Here is a 19,469-nt window from a genome sequence, read left to right as displayed (position 1 = left end):
GACCATCAAGGCCAGCCAGCTCTCCACGCATCCATGCAACAGATCTCCGCTGGGTAGCTGGACCAAAACTCTCCCTGCCTGGCTGCCTCTCTCAGGGGTACATAGGGAGGGGCTAGGTGACCCAGAGCCCAAGTGCTAAATGCTACTTTAGAGGAGGAAAAATGGGTTCATGGGGAAGAGCATTTATCCCCATATTTTCGCATATCATTCTATCTGCTGTTTCTTTGTCTTTAAAACTAGCACACATCGGGGCTGGTGAGATGGCTCAGTGGTCTAAAGCACCTACTGAGAACAAGCTTAGCAAAGCAAAGGGACCGCGGTCCAATCCCCCAGCACCACATGCCAGCCAGCCCCGCCCCCTGGTGGGCTGAGCTGGCCACACACACACACACACACACACACATAAATAAATAAAAAATAAAAAATTAGCACACATTGGTTGTTGTATTGCATAATGCTAACTTCAACTTAGTTGCTCAGGCTAGCAGATACAAGCTTGCAAGATTTATTTAAAGAAAAAACAAAACTTGAGAGGCAGTATAGCAGTAATTGATATGACATGACAAACAGTACGTATTTAGAAGACCAGAATGACAGACATTCCAAGCATGACCCTAGTATTACACATTGCCATCTGCAGTGCAGTTGCTTAGCTCATAGGTATCAGCATACATAGTTAGTCAGGGTGAGAATCTTACCAATTAACTGCTAGTCTCAAAAGCCTGCTGAAGATTCTCAGGATCATTGCCTTAACTATCTTGTGCATATAAATGTATGACTTTGCCCCTGTCATGTTTTCTAGCTTTTCTCCTTGCCCTTTCTTCATTGTTTAATCCTTATGTTCTCGATTTCCTTTTAAATTGTGTTATGCCCTTCAATTTCTATTTCTTCTTTTGAGTTCTTACACTAGGGAAACTATACAATATTTATACATGTGGGTCTAGTTTATTTCACTTTATGAGGTATATCTTCCAATAGCATATATCTTCCACTGCCATACTGTCTCTCAAGTAAATGTTTGGTTTTTTCTTTTTTAAAAGAAGGTAACAAATGAAAACAAGAGACAAGAAAAAAAAATGTAATAGGACTGTTCTATTACAATGCTCATATGGTTAGATTTCTAAATTTCTGTGTAAAATATGTAATTGTTTATTCCTATTTTTAAATTTTTATTTATTTTTCTTTTGTTTCTTCACATTCTTTAGGGATTTAAAGTATTACATATCAATACTTGATGGAAAGCACCTGTTTCATGTTATGTCTAAGATGTTTGATATTCAGAAAAATAGTGAGGTTAAGCTCAACTGCCTATATTATAGGGTAATAATATCATTAAGCTTCTCTTCTGGAGGGTTAGCAACTTAAGTATGCAGACCAAAAATTAGAGAAAAAAAAGGGCTGCCAGGACAGCCAACATTTTGGCCCTAGTCTTTCAAGGTCAGTGAGGATTTAGGACACAGGAGAACCTGTACTATTCTGTAACTCAGTTGTGTCCCAAATTTTCTTATCAAGGAGATTATGGGGCCACAGAGGAAAGTGATCGATGATGTAGAGTGTGCCTAAGGAGAGTCACATGGAGAGAAAACATTCTCTCAGGCTTTCACAGAGAGCAAATTGGTCAGGCAATTGCCGTGACTCAGCCACATGGCTGACACTGACAAAGGATCTACAAACTGCGATACAGGGTTCCAGGGTAAATCCTGAGGGGATATGACTGACCTTGGCAGATACAAAAGTTCCATTTCTTGTTATATTGGTCTTGCTTTCTCTTGGTCTTAATCATCCAGCATAAAAGTATAAAAATGAAGTATGAAAAGTAAAGCCATATTAATATGCTGAGCTGTGAAAGGCTCAAGTCAACAACTTCTGATATTGCCAGTCCTATTGATCACCCACTACTATTATGGACTACTGGACTATATTGGATTATTTTGTTGAATTCATGCATTACAATATTTATTTATTTTTTTTGGGGGGGGGACCAGGGATTGAACTTGGGCTCTTGCACTTGCCAGGGAAGCGCTTAATCCACTGAGCCATCTCCCCAGCCCCAACATGACAATGTTTAAATGGCAATGGAATACCCTTCTCTGACAAAACAAAAAAAGGGGATACAAATGAAGGACCATTTTGTATCTGTATATACAAAATAGTTAGGATAGATATACAGCTGCTTTCTCTTAATTCAGTAAGAAAGATTTGTTCTAATAGCGTTTGGACAGGATATCATGTCTACATCTTATTATATGAATAACCACTAAGAATACAACAACATGCAATATATTAATTATTGAAATCAGTTTATTAATGTCCTATTAATCGGTTTTGAAACTGTCCTATTAATTGGTTTTGAAACTGTCTCATTGCTATTTGTTTCTCAATAAAATTAAATTAAAAAAAGAAAACACGAAACAATAACAAAAAAGTTGTAAGAAATTCAAAAGAAAAAACAAGGATAAAAAGACAAGAAATTTAAGCATTAACTGCTCCTTTCAAAGGACCAGCAGAAATTGACAGTACACTTATCCAAACTATTTTGCATATATACCTAAATATATTTTTTCTCTTCTTTAATTTGTTCTTTTCCTCATCCCAGTTTTTCCTTCCCTTTGAATAACTTTTTCCCTTTCAGAATATCTATTTTGTATTCTTTAAGAAATAAAAAAAATTTTAAAAACTAGCACATAGTCTGCAGACCACATTATAATCAATGAAAAGCAGGCACATAGAATAGCATACTGCTTCCTTGACATTTAGGACAATGGCTTTCAAGGTAAATGTCTTCTTTTCAAATTTAGGGCCTTGGCCTGGCTTTAGAATGGTTCCAATACTCACATGGCAACAATCTAAATGTCAGCAGCTCAGAGCCCCTGCGACTGTCCCTGTCTCCTTACCCACCACAGTCAAAGACTAAAGCAAACAGAGCCACCCAGGCCTGGCTCACTTCTTTGCAGAGAAAGGGGCTGACATTTACGGAGCTGCTAGTTTGTCAAGCACTCTGCCACGGCTTTCTACATGAGATGCATTAAGTGTATATCTCTGTTTATATCCCAAACTGATGGAAAAAATTATTATGTCTATGTTGTCTAATTTAGTCAATTAAATTGTTTTGGACATAAACATTACTAACGAACTATTAAAAGAAAATATGAATACCAGACAAGTTAAGCCATTCACCTGATAGCAGTTTACCAAAAACAAGGCTGAAATCTTAACCAAATTGGTCTGTTTACCAAATATCCACAGCGGCTCTCCTCTCCAGCGTAGTTTTCCTGGCTACTTCTCTAGCCCCAATGGAACACATGGTTCCACTGGTTTTATAATGTCAAAAGCACTGAGTTAACAGTTCAGAAGCATGATAAGTCAAGCTGACCACCACACGGGGATGACACTACATCCTGGAGATGTCACAACCAACAAACACATAAAAACCCCAATCTCTCCTGATCTTTCATCCTAGGGAGATTATCAATCTCCCTAGCAACTCAGTTCTTTAAGCCTTTTAAATTCTTAATTTTCCGTTACCCCATCCCATGAGCCTATTCACTGGCCAGCTTCATGCCTACTCTTTCTTCTCTGTGTAACTGACTGATCATCAAGTATCAGATTATAATTTAGGAAGATCTTTCCTAGTTCTCCAATTAAAATCAAGTCCCATTCTTCTATTCTCCAGCCTTGTACCCTAGTCATAGTACCAGTAGTCATCATTAGAAACATTGCCATGTGAAAGGAAGGAAAAAGAAATATATACCTATATACACAGGATAGCTTGGATAATTGTACTGTAAATTTCTGCTGGTCTGTTGGAAGGTGCATTCAATGCTTAATTTTTTTCTCTCTCCTTTTTAAGTTTTGAGAAATCCTGCATGCTTATATCCAATAAGCTGCATAATTTGAAGGCAACAAGATGCAATCAAACAACCATTGTTGAAGTCCTGTTATTTTGTTTAGTAAAACTGCATTCTTCTAATGTTTTGGGTTTGTTTGTTTGTTTTTTACTATTTTTTATTATTTTTTTAAAAAATAGGGCCAAGGGGCTGGGGAGATGGCTCAGTAGGATAAGCACTTGACTGGCAAATGCAAGGATCTGAGTTTAATCCCTGGTTCCCCCCTACAAAAAAAAATAAAAATAAAAATAAAAATAGGGCCAGCCAAATAGCTCAGCATATTAAAGTGCCTGCTTAGGCAGAAGCAGCGGCTGGGGTTCGATCCCCAGCATGCTGTGCCAGCTCCACTCCCAGAGCACACTAAGAGGATGACTGAAACTGGGCGTGGTGGCATGTGCCTGTAATCCCAGCTCTTTGGGAGGCTGAACACAGGTGGATCACTACAAGTCCGATCTAAGACCCTATAGACCCTGTCTAAATATGAAATAAATAAATAAATAAATAAATAAATACCATAATTAATAAAAAAGAAATGTTGCCATGAGTTTTGTTTGCTGTCTGTCTCAGTGGACAGAGACCAGGTCTACTTCGCTTACATGTATCTATCCACTGATACACACAAGACTTGCCATTTTACAGTTACTAATTAACAGTATAAATGAACACTGAATGAATGAACACTGTATCAAAAAAAGAAAGAGAAAGATAGACAAAAAAGTAAGGGAACAGAGCTTCTTAAGAGTATTTACCTGTCATGGAGAGTATTTATCCTCTTTCTTAAGAGTCTGTATCCAGAAAATTTTCTATTTTGAGCTCTTGGCCTGCTTCTTTGAAATATGTATAGCTGATTTTAAATGTTGGATAAGCCTCTTGCCCACTTTATGACCAAGAATCACGACTCAGCTCGCTCTCTCCCTCTCTCGCTCTGTCTCACTCTCTGCCTTTCTCTGTCCCTCTGTTTCTCTCTCTCTGTGTCTGTCTGTCTCTCTCTCTCTCTCTCTCTCTCTCTCTCTCTCTCTCTCGCATCCATCTCTTTACAGTATAATCAGCTGTCTCTCAGTCTCTCAGTTCCTGTGGGAAAGTAGATACTTAACTTGGGAAGATCCCTGGCTCCAGTGCTCAAAACTGCCTCCTGTCAGCTGGGCATGGTGTGGCACACCTAACACCCCCAGCTTTCTGAGAAGCAGGGGCTGGAGGATTGCAAACTTTAGCCCACCGTGGACAATACTGAGACTTGGTGGAACACTATTTCAAAATAAAACGTACAGGGAATGGGGAGCAAGCTAGAGCCCTTCCTCAGTACAGAGGTCTTGGTTTCAATCTGCAGTAGTGACACCTCCTGCCATAAAGATAAGAGAAATTTATCTTCCTTCCAGATAAGGCCAATTAACCACTGCAGATGGCCAACCCAGTTATGAGCTGGATCTGGGCTGAACACAAGTGATGAATCGTGCTGCCCAGCCCTCTAGCTGAAGGACCAGTTACTGCTTCTCCTGGGAACATGTGCAGCAGCAGCTGTTCTGCGAGCTCAACCCCATAAGAGACAGAGATTTCTCTCCAACTTGGCAAGCTCTGGGACATCACATTTGGGCTTTGTTAATTTGTACATTTTTTGTTCTTTTTTACCTTAGTGGTTTTCTGGGTTGGGATAGTATTCTGGCTTGCTTTTGCATATATTTAATAATAAAGTATTAGGAATATTTATTATAATGTTCCAATTGTATCTTCAATTACTGCGAGGCTACGTTTGTGCCAAGAGCTGCTCTAAGGCTGTCCGCATTGTGAGTCCACTGGATAGGCGATGTTCTCCAGGGGTCTGTAAACTGTGGAGGCCATGACCTCAGCATCTTAAATTAATAAGACGCTGCTATTCTCAGAACAAGCTGAACGTTTGCGTGCTAGTTCCTGGCCTAGAAAACCTTCTCACACAGATACTTGGAAAAGCCATGGCAGAGGTCCTGGTTTCAATCCGCAGTAGTGCAACAATGAAACCCATTCATATCTATTCCTTCATACTCTAAGACCCTACTCCCTGGAGGCCTTCACAAGTTACCACTGGCCATGGTGCTGGTTTTCTTTAGGTCTTTACTGTTGTGACAGCTGCTGCAGTTGCTATTAACGGAACCGAAGCCAGAGTTACAAGGACCACAGCAGTACCTCAAGTTAAATGTTTCCTACAAGCTATTTTTATAAAATTTCTCTTGTTTAGTCTCTACGTTTTCCATGTTAGTTAGGATATATATTTCTTAGATGAGCAATAACAGTTTCAAGGAAATTAAAAAATGTTCAAGTCCTACAATTAGGAAATAAGTTACTCAGCTAATGGGAAGTAGGGCCAGCTGAGGAACGATTGGCTTCTAAAGTTCACGCTGTTTCTACTGCTCTGAGAGCCTCCAACCTCAGAGTTTAACTTTTCTGAGGGTCACCTATCAGCTTGTCAGCTTTCTCTGCCCAGTATCAGGCTCTAGAAAGCCTGGTTTAAGTCTGACCTTTCTCTCTGAATCTGCTGAATTGGAAAGCAACTGTCAAAAGGGGATCCTGGTGACAGTCTCCCAGCCTGAGCAGCTGTGACTGGGAAGAGATGTGTGCTTCTCAAGAGGGGACAGAGCAAGAGTCTCTGAGTATCTTTCTGGGTGAGAGGAGTCCTGCAGAACACACAAGAAATGGAACAATCCTCCTGTGTTCTGCAAAGTGGTAGCATGAATGAAGAACACCAGTTGGAAAGCAAGAATCAAGAAGCAAACCTTGGAGTTTACAGAGGATACATTAATCCCTTTGTGACTCATTTTCCTGGCACTAAATGGTTTGATAAGCAAAATTCCAGACATTAATTATCACAGTGCCAACTGAAACACAGTGAACCACTAGGAGCTGGCAGTGGGGCAGTGGTCTGGCGTAGACATTTACCTGACCACAGGTATAAGGGAATGCTAACAGAGCACATCTTGAAGTTTGATCACCAGGGATTGGACTTAGCTAAGCAACCTACTGGTTTTGTTACTGGCACTTCATCTTGCTAAACCTTGGTTTCCTGTCAATACATTCTTGTCAATAAAGTGGGATAATAGCTCTACCTCTTGGGATCATGCTGACCACCACAGAAAACAATACTGGAAAGCAGGTTATCTGGCTCTTAGAACACTCAGTTGCAGAATAACTTGTGGAGAGTCACTATGAAGAGTAGAGTGAAGCCTTGGAGACTTCTCAAGGTCACCATTAACTCCCAAGTGGAGAAGTAAGAAGCCTGTATCTCAGGTGCAGGGCTATGTTCTGTCCTTCTTCAACCTGAAAGATTGCCTTGGCATTCACAGAATATTAGAAGCAGCAAGTCCTCCCTTGAAGAAAAGTATAGAAGAACAATGACAGAAGCATTATCCCAAATTATCAGAGCATCACCCAGGTTTGGGATGATATAGGAAAGAGTACATTGCTGGTGGAGGAAACTCTTCGTCTGTTTAGTTCATTCTGCTTCTCTGAAGAAAGCCATGCTTCTGTAGAAGCTGAGCCTGCCCAGTGCCAGCCAACCAATAGCACAAGTTCTTTAAGAGTCAGCTGAAATTATAGACCTGAAAATTTCTCCAACGGAGGAGCTCAGTCTCCATCCATGACCCCAGAAGGCAGTGCACACAAAAAGTGGCACAGACCTTTGGGTGCTGCTCTTTCTTGGTGGACCTAATACTGCCCTAGGCAAGATCTGTTTTTCCATCTGTGCTGAGACTTGACAACTGGTCTTAGAAGCACAGGTCTTGGCTGCATCAAAAACCTCCAAGTCTTTACAAAAATCTATGCATCACAAATGCTACAGACACCTTAGCCCTCCAGCCAGGGCCTGGGAGCTTAAAAAACTTCCCATCTGACCCACCACAGGTCTCACTGTGGTAACATCGCCTGTTTTGTTTCCTTGCTTTTTAATAATAATATATTTAATGTCACTGTGCAGAACTTGTCCTAGGGTAAGGCAAGTAAAGCATTGATCTCTGGCCTACCTCAATAATCAAGAGAGATAATACTACAGCAAATCCTTTAAAAAGTCAAAAATAATCTGAAAGAATCCAAAATGAACAAAACATTAGAATGTAGATAATCACAAAGATCTGAGTAGACTGTGATTAGGGGATGACTACGAAGGGAAGCCATTTGAAAAATAAATGGAAAAATAAATACAATTTTGAGCCTCTGGATCTCACGTCCAGAGTCATTGCAAGCCATCACCTTGAACGGCTAGCCACTGACTTCCTCCCAGGATCTCCCTTGCAGCTTGGGTCCTGTCTTTAAATGTGCTATTTTGTTTCTCATGGATTTACTGTGTTAACTTTATACTTAAGAGTGCAGCATTCATTAGCAAGGTTTCTGATTGTACCTTGCACTGTATTCTCAAGTCTGCACAACAGCCTGGTTCTGTCACAGGCCATGGCCCAGGGATTGGAAGAGTAATAACACTGCCTGGGTGCGCTTGGCACACCAGCCCCTGACGAGAGCGGTTCCCCTGCAGTCGTTATGGCGATAAGCTGTGAGGCCGCCTCTCCTGAAAACCACGGAGCTGATGGAAAAGCAGCGGCAGAAACGCTTAGATGCTCTCCCAAGGGCACAGCGCTGTGATGGCACTCCAGCTCCAGCTCCGACTTCTGACACTCCGCTCACTGCTAGTGAAAACTTTATCCCACCCCTTCCTAGGACTTGCCAGGCCAGAGGAGAAAGCATTATGGCAGGTGCGCAGTTTGCAGCAGCTGCAAAGCCACGGGGAGCCAGGGAGCACCCACAGGAGTGAACCCATGACCTGGAAAACACACATGCCATCTCTTCTTAGAGTTAAGTACTATTACCAAAGACAGCTGCTTGCCCCACACTCGTTCTGACAGCTAAAGAATGAGTTCCTGCCTGCTCTGTGGCTGAGATCTCACCTTCTGCATGCCCAGGTGGCCTCCTGAACTCTGTGAAGCCACACTTGCTGCTGAGTGTACATGGGAGCCTTGTCTTTCCCATGGGATAACAAGGCCCATCTGCACGTGGGAAGCACTTTCCTGATCGTTTCCACTGAGTGTCAAGTTCTTTCTATGCATTCCATTATTCAGCTCAATCATATACTTGAAGCTGTCTTTTTTTTTTTTTTCCATTAATAGGTAGCGAAGTGAAGGTGTCTGTCGGGTCTTCGTAAGCAACACACATTCCGGTCCCCACCTGTGTTTTATGCCCCGATGCACTCCAGAGTATGTGAAGTACGCTGCCTCACCTAAGGCCACCAGGATGGCCAGTGCCATTATTAGACCCAGAACACTAGTTTTCTGATTGCAAGAGCAATCACACACGGGCTGTAACTCTCTCACACTGGCCGCAACTCTTCCTCAAACTTAGGCAAGGCACTGAGGTGCACGGAATGCACGAACAGAGATGGCTATGCAGCCTTACTGACCTGTGGGCCAGGTATTCCTGGGGGCCCTGGGAGGCCTTGCGGTCCAGCTTCTCCCTGTATCATGGAGGTAAGAAAAATAAAATGGAAAAATACATACAATTTTGAGCCTCTGGATCTCACGTCCAGAGTCATTGCAAGCCATCACCTTGAACGGCTAGCCACTGACTTCCTCCCAGGATCTCCCTTGCAGGCGGCCCCAACCCCAGCACATCTGGGGAAAGGTCAGGCCCAAGTGCCGCTATCGTGCACATCTGTGCCACTGTGTGCATCGGCACCACTGGTGGGGCTGGATGGCGTGGCAGCCAGCCTCCAAGATGGCCCCGCGTCCTCTGCTTCTCACACTCACACCCTTGAGTGTCTCCGTTTGTACCATGTTTGGTCTATGTGGCCAACAGTACAGCAGAAGGGGTGAGGTATGCTCCTGGGATTGGAGTACAGAAAGGACCAGTCCTTGCCTGGCCGCTTCCTTCCCTGCTCCTTCTCTATCATCTAACCACTCACTCTGGAGAAACCAGCTTCTCTGCCTCAATCTCCTGAGGTAGCTACAGGGGAAGGAAGGGGCTCCTGGCAACAGCCAGATGGGAGCTGAGCACTCAGAGGATAGCCATCAAGTGAGCTTTGCCCAACAGAGTTGGAGATGACTCAGCTAAGAGCTTGAGACCCACTCAGGAAATACTCTGAGCTAGCGAGTCTCTACTTCTACCCTTCAGAACTTGGAGGTAGTACGTGTTCATTGTTTGGGGCAAGTTCGTAATGTAGTGACAGATAACTAATACTAATATCATCATTAACTAATAGACAACCAAAGTCAAGAAGATAGGGAGTCCTGTTGCAATAAGAAAACGAATCTGCATCCTGTCACATCCCATCTTATGTACATAGATCTCTCTGTACTACAGAGCTGCCTGGCTCTGAGGAGAGGCTGCCTAGGTGGGGGAGAGGGTTCTTAGTGACCTGCCAGATCCTGCCAGAAAGGGTGGAGTCATTCTGAACTGCACAACTACTTGAGTTGTCCTGGTTATACCACAACACACATTATGCTTATCAAACACTTGGGGACTTGATGCATTTGGTCTTGGTGGAAAGACCTGGAAAAGTTGACCTAAGAATATCCCCAAGTGATCTGGAGCTGCCACCTGCCCAGAGAGCCACTCTAAGGGAGAAACTGCTCAACCTTCAAGGTCCATCTATCCTAACCAACTAAATGGTGCTTTGAACTTTTTAAAAGTAATCTGAGGGAAATACCCAAAACATGGGTGTACAAACAACCAAATATCCATTTATGGTCCCATAAAATAGGAAACATGAAAGGCCAAATCTCAGGTAGTTATTATTAATGACTTGTCAGAATTAAATCAAGTAAAAGTACCCTTAGTTAAGTCAATTTTAAAATTGTCTCCCAGCCCCCTCAGGGTTCAAGAGCACATGGAGGACTTTCTGGGGTCCTGGTATACACACACTGGAAACACCTGCACAGCTGCAGCTGGCTAATGGCCAAGGAACAGGAACAGGAATAGGGACTCCGATCATGCTGAATTTGATTCTGTCCCACCTAAACACTCACTTTAGAAAACTTGTCATTGTGGGCTCGCTCCATCTCTTTAAAATGCGTTCAGTTCCTTTCAAAAGCCACAGAAAGCTTCTTCCCACTTTATAATCCATGAACGTTTTTCTGAAGGGCTTAGGATCTATCTCTTTAGGATGTAATCAACAGGGAAGATAATGGCTATGGCCCAATTTCTATGAGGTGTTAGGAGCCTCTTCCCCAGTTGCAAAACTACCTCCTGTCACGCAGATGAACGATGTTTATCCTTCCTGAAGGCAAGATCCATTATGTGACAGACAGCCACCCAGCTATCAAAAGAATTCCGGGTAAGCATGTGTGATAAAGGGTGCTACTCAGGCCTTCTACTTGAGAACTAGCTATCGCTTATCTTAAAAGTATATGAAATGGATGTTTACCTCAAATGAGTGAGGTTTCTCTCTGACTGAAATATTTTGGCAAACTGTGCACCACAGTCTGACTTACTGCTTATTCCACAAGATTGTGCTCTTTTTCTTTTACTTTCATAGAGAAGATTTCTGAGTCAGGACAAGCTTCTGCTTTAGGCTGTACACCCCATGCCCCCCTGTGTAACTTTCTACCCCCAGGAGCTGCATCCTTTCTTCTGGGCTTCTCCAGGGTTGACTTGTTGACTGACAGGTAGAAATATCTAACGGAATGTCAAAAATGAGAGATGACAAACAGGTGGATGGATAGGCTGGTGGATGGGTGGACAGTTAGGAAGCGGTGGATGAGTGGATAGATCTAAGACTCTGCAGGCCCACCTTGGTGTCTAATACATAGTTGTCAAAGTTGTTGGGTAAGTGGAAGCAATAAATGAGGAAAGGAGGACACATCAATCAACAGAATGACTATGAATTCCTAGGCCTCAATGTGTATTAAGATATCACAGTCAACATGTTCTTACAAGAAATTGTTGATGCCATGCCCCTATCATTCCTGTAGCTCTTTCCCTTCAACCCCTGCTTCCCTGGTATCTCTAATCCCTCAAAACCTCTTTCAGAGTCATGAAGATCAGTGTTGAGATCCCCAGAAAATTGTCCGCTGCAAATATGAAGACTAAGATTTTTTTCTTTTCTCCTTACCTTTTTCCCTTCTGTGCCTTCTCTCCCTGGCTTTCCTGGGAGACCTTTGTCTCCTTTAAACCCTGGCAGACCAGGGAGGCCTGGGGGCCCAGGGGGGCACTCACTGCATACATCCTGAGAGAGGAGAGAGAAAGAGAATAAACAATGCAGTTGCTTGCAAAGCAAAGTGACCCTAGTTCCAACTTCTCTACATGATGAAGGTTTTGTATTTTAACATTAGCAAAGATGGAAAAGAAGCAAGTGGACCAAAACATTACCCTGATACTTTTGTGTCAAGACTTTGCATTTCAGCACTGATAGGTCTGAGTTATGACTCAGTTTCTCCCTACTTCCATCCAACTAGACAGCTGGAAGTGTAGCTGGAGAAACTGATGTCAACAGTGCATGGAAAACGACTCCTGAGCATTAGAAAAGCATCAACAGTGCAGATTGAAGGCAAGCATTTAGTATTACTAAAAATAGTGTCCTCAGTCCCCAAAGCTAAAGTCAAATAAAGCTAGGGCCAAAAATATCTGGTGTGCTACCTTGAGTATAGTGTTATGAGAAGAAAGGAGAACACAGGGAGCAATAACGGCAGGCTCTCAGGATCTTCTTGCTGTGACACACCACCCAAGCAATGGCCATGACCGAAATTCTTCTCTGCCCAAGGGACGCATTTAGTAAGTGTTCTCTGGAGTAAAGCTTTGTTCTGCTTGTTCAAGGCAGGTAAATGCTACAGTTGGGGTCAATGTAAAGTTCTGAGAGCCCAGGGAACATTCTTCTCAATTGGTGGCACCTCTGAATCAAAGTTTTCAGCACAGCTTATACCAGGTGAGACTCACCTAAGCCTACTTCCTATGCCTAACTCTCAGATAACTCCACAAGGCTTTTCTCGCTAATCCTTTCTCTCCTTCCCTCCTCTATCCTTGCAATAAGAGTCAAGCAAGATAATATAAACAAGGCCCTGGGAATAATGTCAGGATAAGTAATGTCCAACACATTTAGCTATTGTTATAATTCATGAAGTCATTCTTTCCCAAAATCTTTCAAAAACATTTTCATGATACACTGTGCTGAGCTTTGAGACCACAGTGAGTGTGTGTCATGAGTTTATGGTGACTTGGTATCAACCATCACTAGGGTTTTCCAAGGGCTCTTAGCCAGGTGGCTTCAGAGGCCTGTGACAGCTACAAATGTTCATATTAAATGAGGTGCAGTTGCTGATAATTTTGCATTCACTGTGGACTCTTAGTCTCTCATCTCATGATGTGAAATTTGTCCACCACATATCCAACTTTGTTGTTTTGTTTTGGTGGTACCCGAGATCAAACTGAGGTCCTTGTGCTTGCTAGGCAAGTACTTATTTCACTGAGCTATCTCCCCGGCCCATACATATCCAACTTTGAACAGCCCTCCTTCCTGTCACTTCCTTTACTTCTACTTAGTCTTTAAAGACAGAAGTACCTGACTCCAAGGAGCCTTCCTGGTAGCCACAGAATGAGTACAAGCTCCTTGTGATCCCATGGGCCTCAGGCATGCCCACCACAGAAATAACTGTATCACTGGTGAAAACATATACTTATGACTACATCCTATCTCCACTAGCCAGAAACAAAGTGCAAGCTCTCAGAATACAGACAGAAAGGTGTTTGATCTTTATACACTCAATCCATAAAAAATAGTCTCCCACTGTAGATGAGTTCAATAAGTACATGAACCAGGCAATGCAACCAACTAGCAATCAGTAACTAATAAAGCAATCAACTGACAACCTGGCCTTTTGGTGTCTTGTGCAACCTCTCACCAGTGAGGACCTAGCTGGAGTATAGGATGGCAAAGAGCTTAAATATTATAGTACAAAGTAGGAATGAAAAAAAAAAGAAGGAAATTGTGGTTGCTGTTATTTATTTGTTTGGAAAAATAGCAGAGTAAGGAAGAACTCAATTATTTCCAGATGTGCATTGAAGTACTTTAAAATGAGATGCTGCCATAAACCACTGCAGCAGCAGATGGATGGATGGATCCATGCACAGACCCACACATGGATGGTCAGCAGGCAGGAAGTCAGCCCGATGACGGACGAATTCTGGTCCCTGAGGTGTGTCCAGTCTCAGGGTGTACACAGCTGCATGGAAGCTATCCTTTCTACAACACCCACAGCATCAGGAGGCTACATCTGAACAATACAAATCCTTGCTACTTTCAAATTTCTGTCCAATTTCTAGTAGAGATCTAAGCTTGGTCTGTCTTAATTGTATCCTATGCCATTTGTTCCTGAAGGGCACAGCTTTAGGCACGCCAAACTGTACCAGTGAGGTGTTGGACCCAACACACCAGCAGACTGGGGTCCAGTAAGTGAGGACAGCAGTGCCCACCACGGTCCTACCAATGCTGTCCTTGACTCCTGGGTTCCTCTGACCCTCGACCTTCTTGACTGTACATCCCCCCTTCCTGAGGACATCTGATGTTTTCTCTAATATCCTTAAGACTGGACAGGGTCCTGCTTCCAGACAGATGGGCTTGTCTGGATCCAAATGAAGCTTCTGCCTCCCTGGCACCACGTTCTCATCTGTGTGAGCCTTAGTCCCATTATTTGTGACATTAGGACCACAGAGTCCCATGGTAAATGGACTAAGGAATGAGAACTTACACACTGTGCATGAAAAGCAGCGAAAGCACAGTGGGGAGTGGCTGCTACATGGGCCATGATCGCTCCAGTTCTTCTTTTACTCTTGAGATGTGTTTCCTCACCTCCTTCACAAACTAAGTACTCTGGATCATTGATACTTGCCTCTTGGGTTATCTCTGGCAAGTAATTCAATGCCTTTGAGTCAATTTTATTATCTGTAAACAACAATTTTCCCTGATTTTTAGGACACTGGTGCAAAATTTATATTAAAGAATGCATATGAAGTGACCAGCATGTTTCACCAATCATCGTGTGTTCCTAGAACATGCTGGTTCTCCTCCAATCTGCACACTTCCTTTTGAGTGAGGTATGTTCAGCAGATCCAGTTCCCTCTGCCACCCTATGTGGTGTTTAGCGCCAGACGGAAGACCAAGGAAACATGCATTCAGTAAAATGCTTATACACGAGTGTTACAGTCTTTATTGTGTGAAAAACATGTAATTACTGTTTCCCAGAAGTAGAAATAACCTCCAGATCATTTGGATACATGAGTCCTCACCACAATGTTCCTTCCAAAAGGTTCTATAGCCTGCTTCTCAAAGTCTCTAGGTGACAGGTCATGCAGTGTCTGCCTGTATTTCAAGCTGGCATGAAGTTCTGGCTCACTCCACAATGAAATCAGATGGCAATGACATTATCAACCAGGGATCTGGTCATACTGAGCTTGAGTCTTGGCTCTGCCACCACCCACCCCTGTGGCCTTCACCAAGCAGCTAGCCAGTGTATGCCTCAATCCCCTCATCTGTAAGATGGAGACAGTAGCGGAACACAAGCGCAGGTGTGTGAGGACTGGAGGGAATGTTTATGAGGAACACAAGTGCAGGTGTGTGAGGACTGGAGGGAATGTTTATGAGGAAAACAAGCACAGGTGTGTGAGGACTGGAGGGAAAGTTTATGAGGAACACAAGTGCAAGTGTGTGAGGACTGGAGGGAATGTTTACATAGAACACAAGCGCAGGTGTGTGACGATTGGAGGGAATGTTTATGTGGAACACAAGTGCAGAAGTGTGAGGACTGGAAGGAATGTTTATGCAAGGGGATTATCTAATGGAGCCTTCCTGAAGCTGGCCTCTTTGGGCACAGATCTAACACTGAAAATCCATTTAACAGGAACTCTGAGATGAACTTTCTACACAGGCAGTTTTCCAACTATATGAATGAAAAGTGTGATGCTACCCTCTGGGGCAAAGGCAACTATTCTGTGATAAAAGGTGGCTTCTCAGCAAGAAAGGTGCTCATCAGCCAACACAGAGGGAAGACCTACAGAGCCAGGTCAGCAGCAGCTAACTGCAACAGGCAGCTAAAGACAGCCAGGCTGTAACAAACTGGTGTCCACACACCACGCAGCTCTGTGAGACCAGGGAGTCACCACAGCCAGCCCTGAACACAGGTACTCAGGTGCCTATGGGGAGCTCAACTGCCTAGAGGAGCGCACCCCAGCCTTCAGTCCTGCCAAGTATCTATTCCACTAAACAACATCGCAATGCTGTGATGCCTTGGCTGTGAGGCAGGATGCCCAACCCTCTCAGTGTTCCCTCCTGTTACTATTGCCAAAAAAACTGGGAAATCTCAAGGTTGAAATCCTCCTGGAGAGGCTGATGATACAATCCCATTCCTCACAGAGTGACAGAATTATGAAAAACGATCCAAGTTAATAAAAGCTATAATAAACAAGGGATTGGATCAATATATAATGATTTCATGTCATGCCCTTGATGGTGAAAAAAAAAAAAAAAACAACTATTTCTCCTGTCAATAAAAATCAGTAAAATTTGTTCTACTATTCATTTGAACAAAGCAAATAATTTCCCATTAAGGCATCTCCATGCACAGGATATCAAAAGGCCCAAGCTCATGAGAAAGTTTGATTTTCCTCTGTTGCTCTCATTCATGAACTAGGGATTTTCTAAAATTATCCTGTGATCTTTAGAACATGACAAGTGAGACAAGGACCAATCACACCAAATCCAGTGCCAAGCTTCTCCAGAATTAAGAGAAAAAGCTTGAAGGAGAGACAATGAAGGGTCTAATGACAGCCACCGCCACTGCTGTCCATTCTGAAACAAATGCTCCCTGTTGAGCACAGCCTTGCCCGTGCATCGCCAGAGCTGAGACCTGGCCAGAGATCTACTTGGCACCACAACCAACCCTTCAAGTGTGACCCCAGTCACACCCTGCCCTATCCTCGCTGGGTATGTTCACTTCTTGGGGTCCTTGCCTCTCATAGGGAACTCAAACACAGTTCTGGAAGTCAGAATATCTGGCTTAGCCTGGACAAAGGCCCAGCAGCCAGCTTCAGCTTTGGAGTTTCTGCTTCTGGCCCTGGACCCACAGGACCCACAGACAGGCTGCCTGACCTAGCTGCCTCCAGCCCTCCTCAGGACCCACAGACAGGCTGCCTGACCTAGCTGCCTCCAGCCCTTCTCAGGACCCACAGACAGGCTGCCTGACCACATTGTCCCCAGCCCTCCTCGGAGCACAGTGTACTGCTGTGGGGTCAAGACAACCTTTGACCATGGAGGATTGGGTTCTGTACCGAGGAGAGTCTATTTTGTTTTATTCATTGATCCTAACAGTGTTTCAGGTTTTACATGCAAAGCAAAAACAGGAGCAATATTATTACTGTATGAATATTTAAATTTAGCACAACATTATCCAGAACTTCCTGCTCTGTGACTGCACTGCCCTGTAAAAGAGCCAGCAACCACATTCAATTGTTAAGTACATATACAGGGCCAATGGCTGTTCTACTGGATAGCATGGTTTTAGCATACAATTCCTCAACCAATATTGATGCTTATATTGTTAATATTACATTTGTGTGGAGAAAGATGTTGCTATCTCTCGTGTCCCACCACCATTTTCAAAACACATGTACATTGATGGGATGCTTTTACCTTAACCAAGAGATTTATGTCCCCTGGAGACAGCAGTGAAGAAGGGCCCTGTCAAAGCAAAAATAAATAAATACATACATAATGCAAACATCCATCTGTTGGGTGCATCCTTAGAAGTTAAGTGATTTTTGAAGTGTAAGGCATAGCTCATTAGCTGTCTATGTGTGCATGGGACACAAACTGCACCATTGCTGTCCTCCATCCTCCTGCTGGCTCCTTCTCTTCTCCTGGTTGTCCTTCCTCCCTCCCCTCACCAAGCTCTGATAGCTCATATGGCTAGTGGGAGAAGCAAAGGAGAGGCTATCTGCATTCCGGGCCATTCTTAGGTTTTCTTGATGGGCAGCAGCTGCCGCCATCAATCATTCAGAGCCTAGTATGAATTTACACCAATATTTTCAGCTGTTCCCCTTGTGGTAAAAGAGTCCTTCTGATTAAGCTTCATTACATGAAGTCTGAACCGTCTGTCATCGTAGAGAAATTAAAGCCAAGACACGTCTTCTGGTTGCCCACCCCACCCCCTGTTCTGGCCTCTTGGGTGTTCCATCCCATCCTGTGGCAGATACATTATCCAACAGGTAAGATGTCTGCATCAGCCAACTGCTGGAGGAGCTGGAGATGTGTTCCTACTCCTGCCCTGCTGACATGCTGAAAAATTTTATCAACTCTCCAGGTTCTTCCAAGAAAGGAATCCTAGAGAGAACTGGGGTTCGAACCCAGATTGAGGAATGGTGCAGGAATTACTAACATGCTGCAAGGCCCACTAAGCCAGCAGCTGCTAACGACAATGCTGAAACCTCCCTAGTTGTTGGAGGGGAACTCTAGAGAAAGACTAATCTTTGTAATAGCACCTTTTTTTTGTAAAAATGAAAATGATCCCACTGGGACATTTTTATGGTGTAGGCATTGTACTATGTAGGATATTTATGCTAACTTGTGTGTGCTCTCTTACACAAGGCTCCTGGGCATTAGTCCAGGGGCAGGGAGAGGGAGGGAGGGAAAGAGAATGAGGAGTTTCCTGCCCACAGTGTGGCCCTGAGGATGGTTTCGCTAAAGTTCGTTCTGACACATTTTTGTACACACCACAAAGGAAGTCTTAAGAAGGTGGTCAGGTCATGGCCTGAGGATGGTAGATACAAGATGCCAACAGACAGGCATATCCAGCTCTTGGGCATCAGTCACATAGTAGATTGCTATTAAGTTTAGCAGGTCAAAAAAGCCAATATTGCAAAGCACTGGTGTGTAGAAGACAGTCTGCCCCACTCGGACCTCCATTCTTCCTTGGGAACCATGCCTTGTGCAGGAACACTGACAATCAGTGCCAGGCCACACAGCCAGAGACTGGCATGGGGCCATGGGTGTGCCTTATGTGGAGGCGGGACAGCTCTGTGGCATCACCCACCCCGAAGTGCCACACAGGGTGGGACCGCGGCCAGGCTGGAGCTGGACCCACACCTCCAGTGGGCTCCCTCCCCGGCTGTGTCCTGCTTCCCCCCACCCCTGCAGATCTGCCCTTCAAGTCCTCCTCCACTCTACCCCAGGACACAATGCCCAGTGCAGCCTCTGCCTCCAGAAAGCCAGCCAGAGATGAGGGGGCCTGGCAGCTCCTTCCGAAGTGGACCTGGCACTGGGAAAGCGCTCAGCTCACGCCCTCCACCCACCAAGAACGGATGGCTGTGCAATGAAATGTTAGCTCAGCACGCCGATATGTGCAAGCCCCGCACTTGCCGAGTGGGCACCTGGATCCTGACTGGGTGCAACGGGCCGCCCCTAAGCTCTCACGATGCTGGGCCTGGTTAGTGTCTGCTTACCTGGGCCCCTGAGCAAGGCAGATTGCCAATGCCAACACGTGACTCATGTGGGGCCCCGGGCCACATGGTGCCAGTCTGGCCCCTGGTGACTACTCACTAAGCCACATCGCCAACCCTCCTTTATTATTTATTGTGAGACAAGGTCTTGCT

The 19,469-nt window shown here is 44.1% G+C and overlaps 1 protein-coding gene across 2 annotated transcripts in view; it reads right to left on the bottom strand.

The window, feature by feature from the left end:
• The window catches only part of Col22a1 (collagen type XXII alpha 1 chain), a 239,348-nt gene that overhangs the window by 50,948 nt on the left and 168,931 nt on the right, over positions 1 to 19,469 (bottom strand). For both annotated transcript variants that reach the window (XM_004638934.3, XM_023723988.1), the window contains exons 44-46: positions 17,512 to 17,559; positions 11,947 to 12,060; positions 9,298 to 9,351 (exon numbers count right to left, since the gene is read on the bottom strand). In XM_004638934.3, the coding sequence (XP_004638991.1) occupies positions 9,298 to 9,351; positions 11,947 to 12,060; positions 17,512 to 17,559 (216 nt within the window). The remainder of the gene's footprint in view (positions 1 to 9,297; positions 9,352 to 11,946; positions 12,061 to 17,511; positions 17,560 to 19,469) is intronic.

The sequence above is a fragment of the Octodon degus genome, unplaced genomic scaffold (assembly GCF_000260255.1).
Source record: "Octodon degus isolate 3935 unplaced genomic scaffold, OctDeg1.0 scaffold00104, whole genome shotgun sequence".
NCBI lineage: Eukaryota > Metazoa > Chordata > Mammalia > Rodentia > Octodontidae > Octodon > Octodon degus.
The sequence above is the reverse complement of the archived record's forward strand: the minus strand, read 5'-3'. Positions and strand labels throughout refer to the sequence as shown.